The following is a 1,058-nucleotide window of genomic DNA, read 5'->3' as shown; positions in this document are numbered from 1 at the left end:
AGAGAGAGAGAGAGAGAGAGAGAGAGAGAGTACTAATGTCCCGTCCTGTTGTGCGTATGCGTGAGTGCTCCTAACCTTTGTAACATCTACTGCCATTGTAAATGACCAAGACAAATTGGTCGCTTTTAAGGACAAGCGACCTAACACAGATGTCGGGGGTTTCCAGAAATCTTGACCCACACCAAAAGTGGGCATTGCCCTACCTTTAGGAGAAGTTTGGTTTCATTGGTGTGTATATTTGTTTGGTTATAGAAAAAACCTTCCTTGTCTTTTAAAGAAACTGAATAATGGGCAAAAACTTTACCTTCGATTTTCTCAAAAAAGCATTTTTCGGGATAGCCCCCTTGTGCTTAAAAGCGACAAATATTTCCCCGCTAGATGGATAAACACTGTCATTGTCATTGTTATTGTCATTGTCATCGTCATTTTTTTGTAAATGTGTTATTCGAACAGGGTTAAGCGCTACAGAATTTTTATGCCATATTTTTGTTACAGCTCTAGTTGTGGCGAAGAGTGCCCATCACATGACAACAACAGATACACATAATTTATTTACCTCATTCTGCTTTCTTTCTCACTTCTCAGTTTCGACACGACTGGGGGAAGATTTTTTGTCTGGGTATTTTTTTCTTCCTATGCTTTGTCCGTCTACTGCAGGATGTCGCCTCTCTAACAATGACCTCAGCTTTTTTTGGGTCTGCTTCTCTGTGCCCAGTCTATGCCAATCTGTTCTCTAAAGTCACTGTGCCACCTGCTCTGTATTTATAAACCCTTAACCAGAATATACATTGCTTTGAAAGAACCTGCAGCTGTGATGAGGGGGAGATGTTATTCTCAGATGGGCAAACAGAAGGCAGGATGGCACGTGACGGAGACAAAGGCGGAGGGCGTCTCTGTGGTGTTGGAGTAGATGTAGATTAGCTAAGACACATGATCATGTGTGGGGGGTTTCTTTGTTGTTTTCGCTGGCATTGTATGTGTGTGTGTGTGTGTTTGTGTGTGTGTGTGTGTGTGTGTGTTTGTGTGTGTGTGTTTGTGTGTGTGTGTGTGTGTGTGTT

At 42.3% G+C, this 1,058-nt stretch overlaps 1 protein-coding gene across 1 annotated transcript in view; it reads right to left on the bottom strand.

The window, feature by feature from the left end:
• LOC101861709 overlaps window positions 1–716 on the bottom strand; it is a gene marked incomplete in the record, with an annotated part of 7,835 nt that extends 7,119 nt beyond the window's left edge. The window contains 1 exon segment of the mRNA XM_005112700.2: window positions 557–716. Within this exon segment, the coding sequence (XP_005112757.2) occupies window positions 557–561 (5 nt within the window).
• Between the last annotated feature and the right edge of the window lie 342 nt (window positions 717–1,058).

Source organism: Aplysia californica, unplaced genomic scaffold (assembly GCF_000002075.1).
Source record: "Aplysia californica isolate F4 #8 unplaced genomic scaffold, AplCal3.0 scaffold01366, whole genome shotgun sequence".
In the NCBI taxonomy this organism is placed as follows: Eukaryota; Metazoa; Mollusca; class Gastropoda; order Aplysiida; family Aplysiidae; genus Aplysia; species Aplysia californica.
The sequence above is the reverse complement of the archived record's forward strand: the minus strand, read 5'-3'. Positions and strand labels throughout refer to the sequence as shown.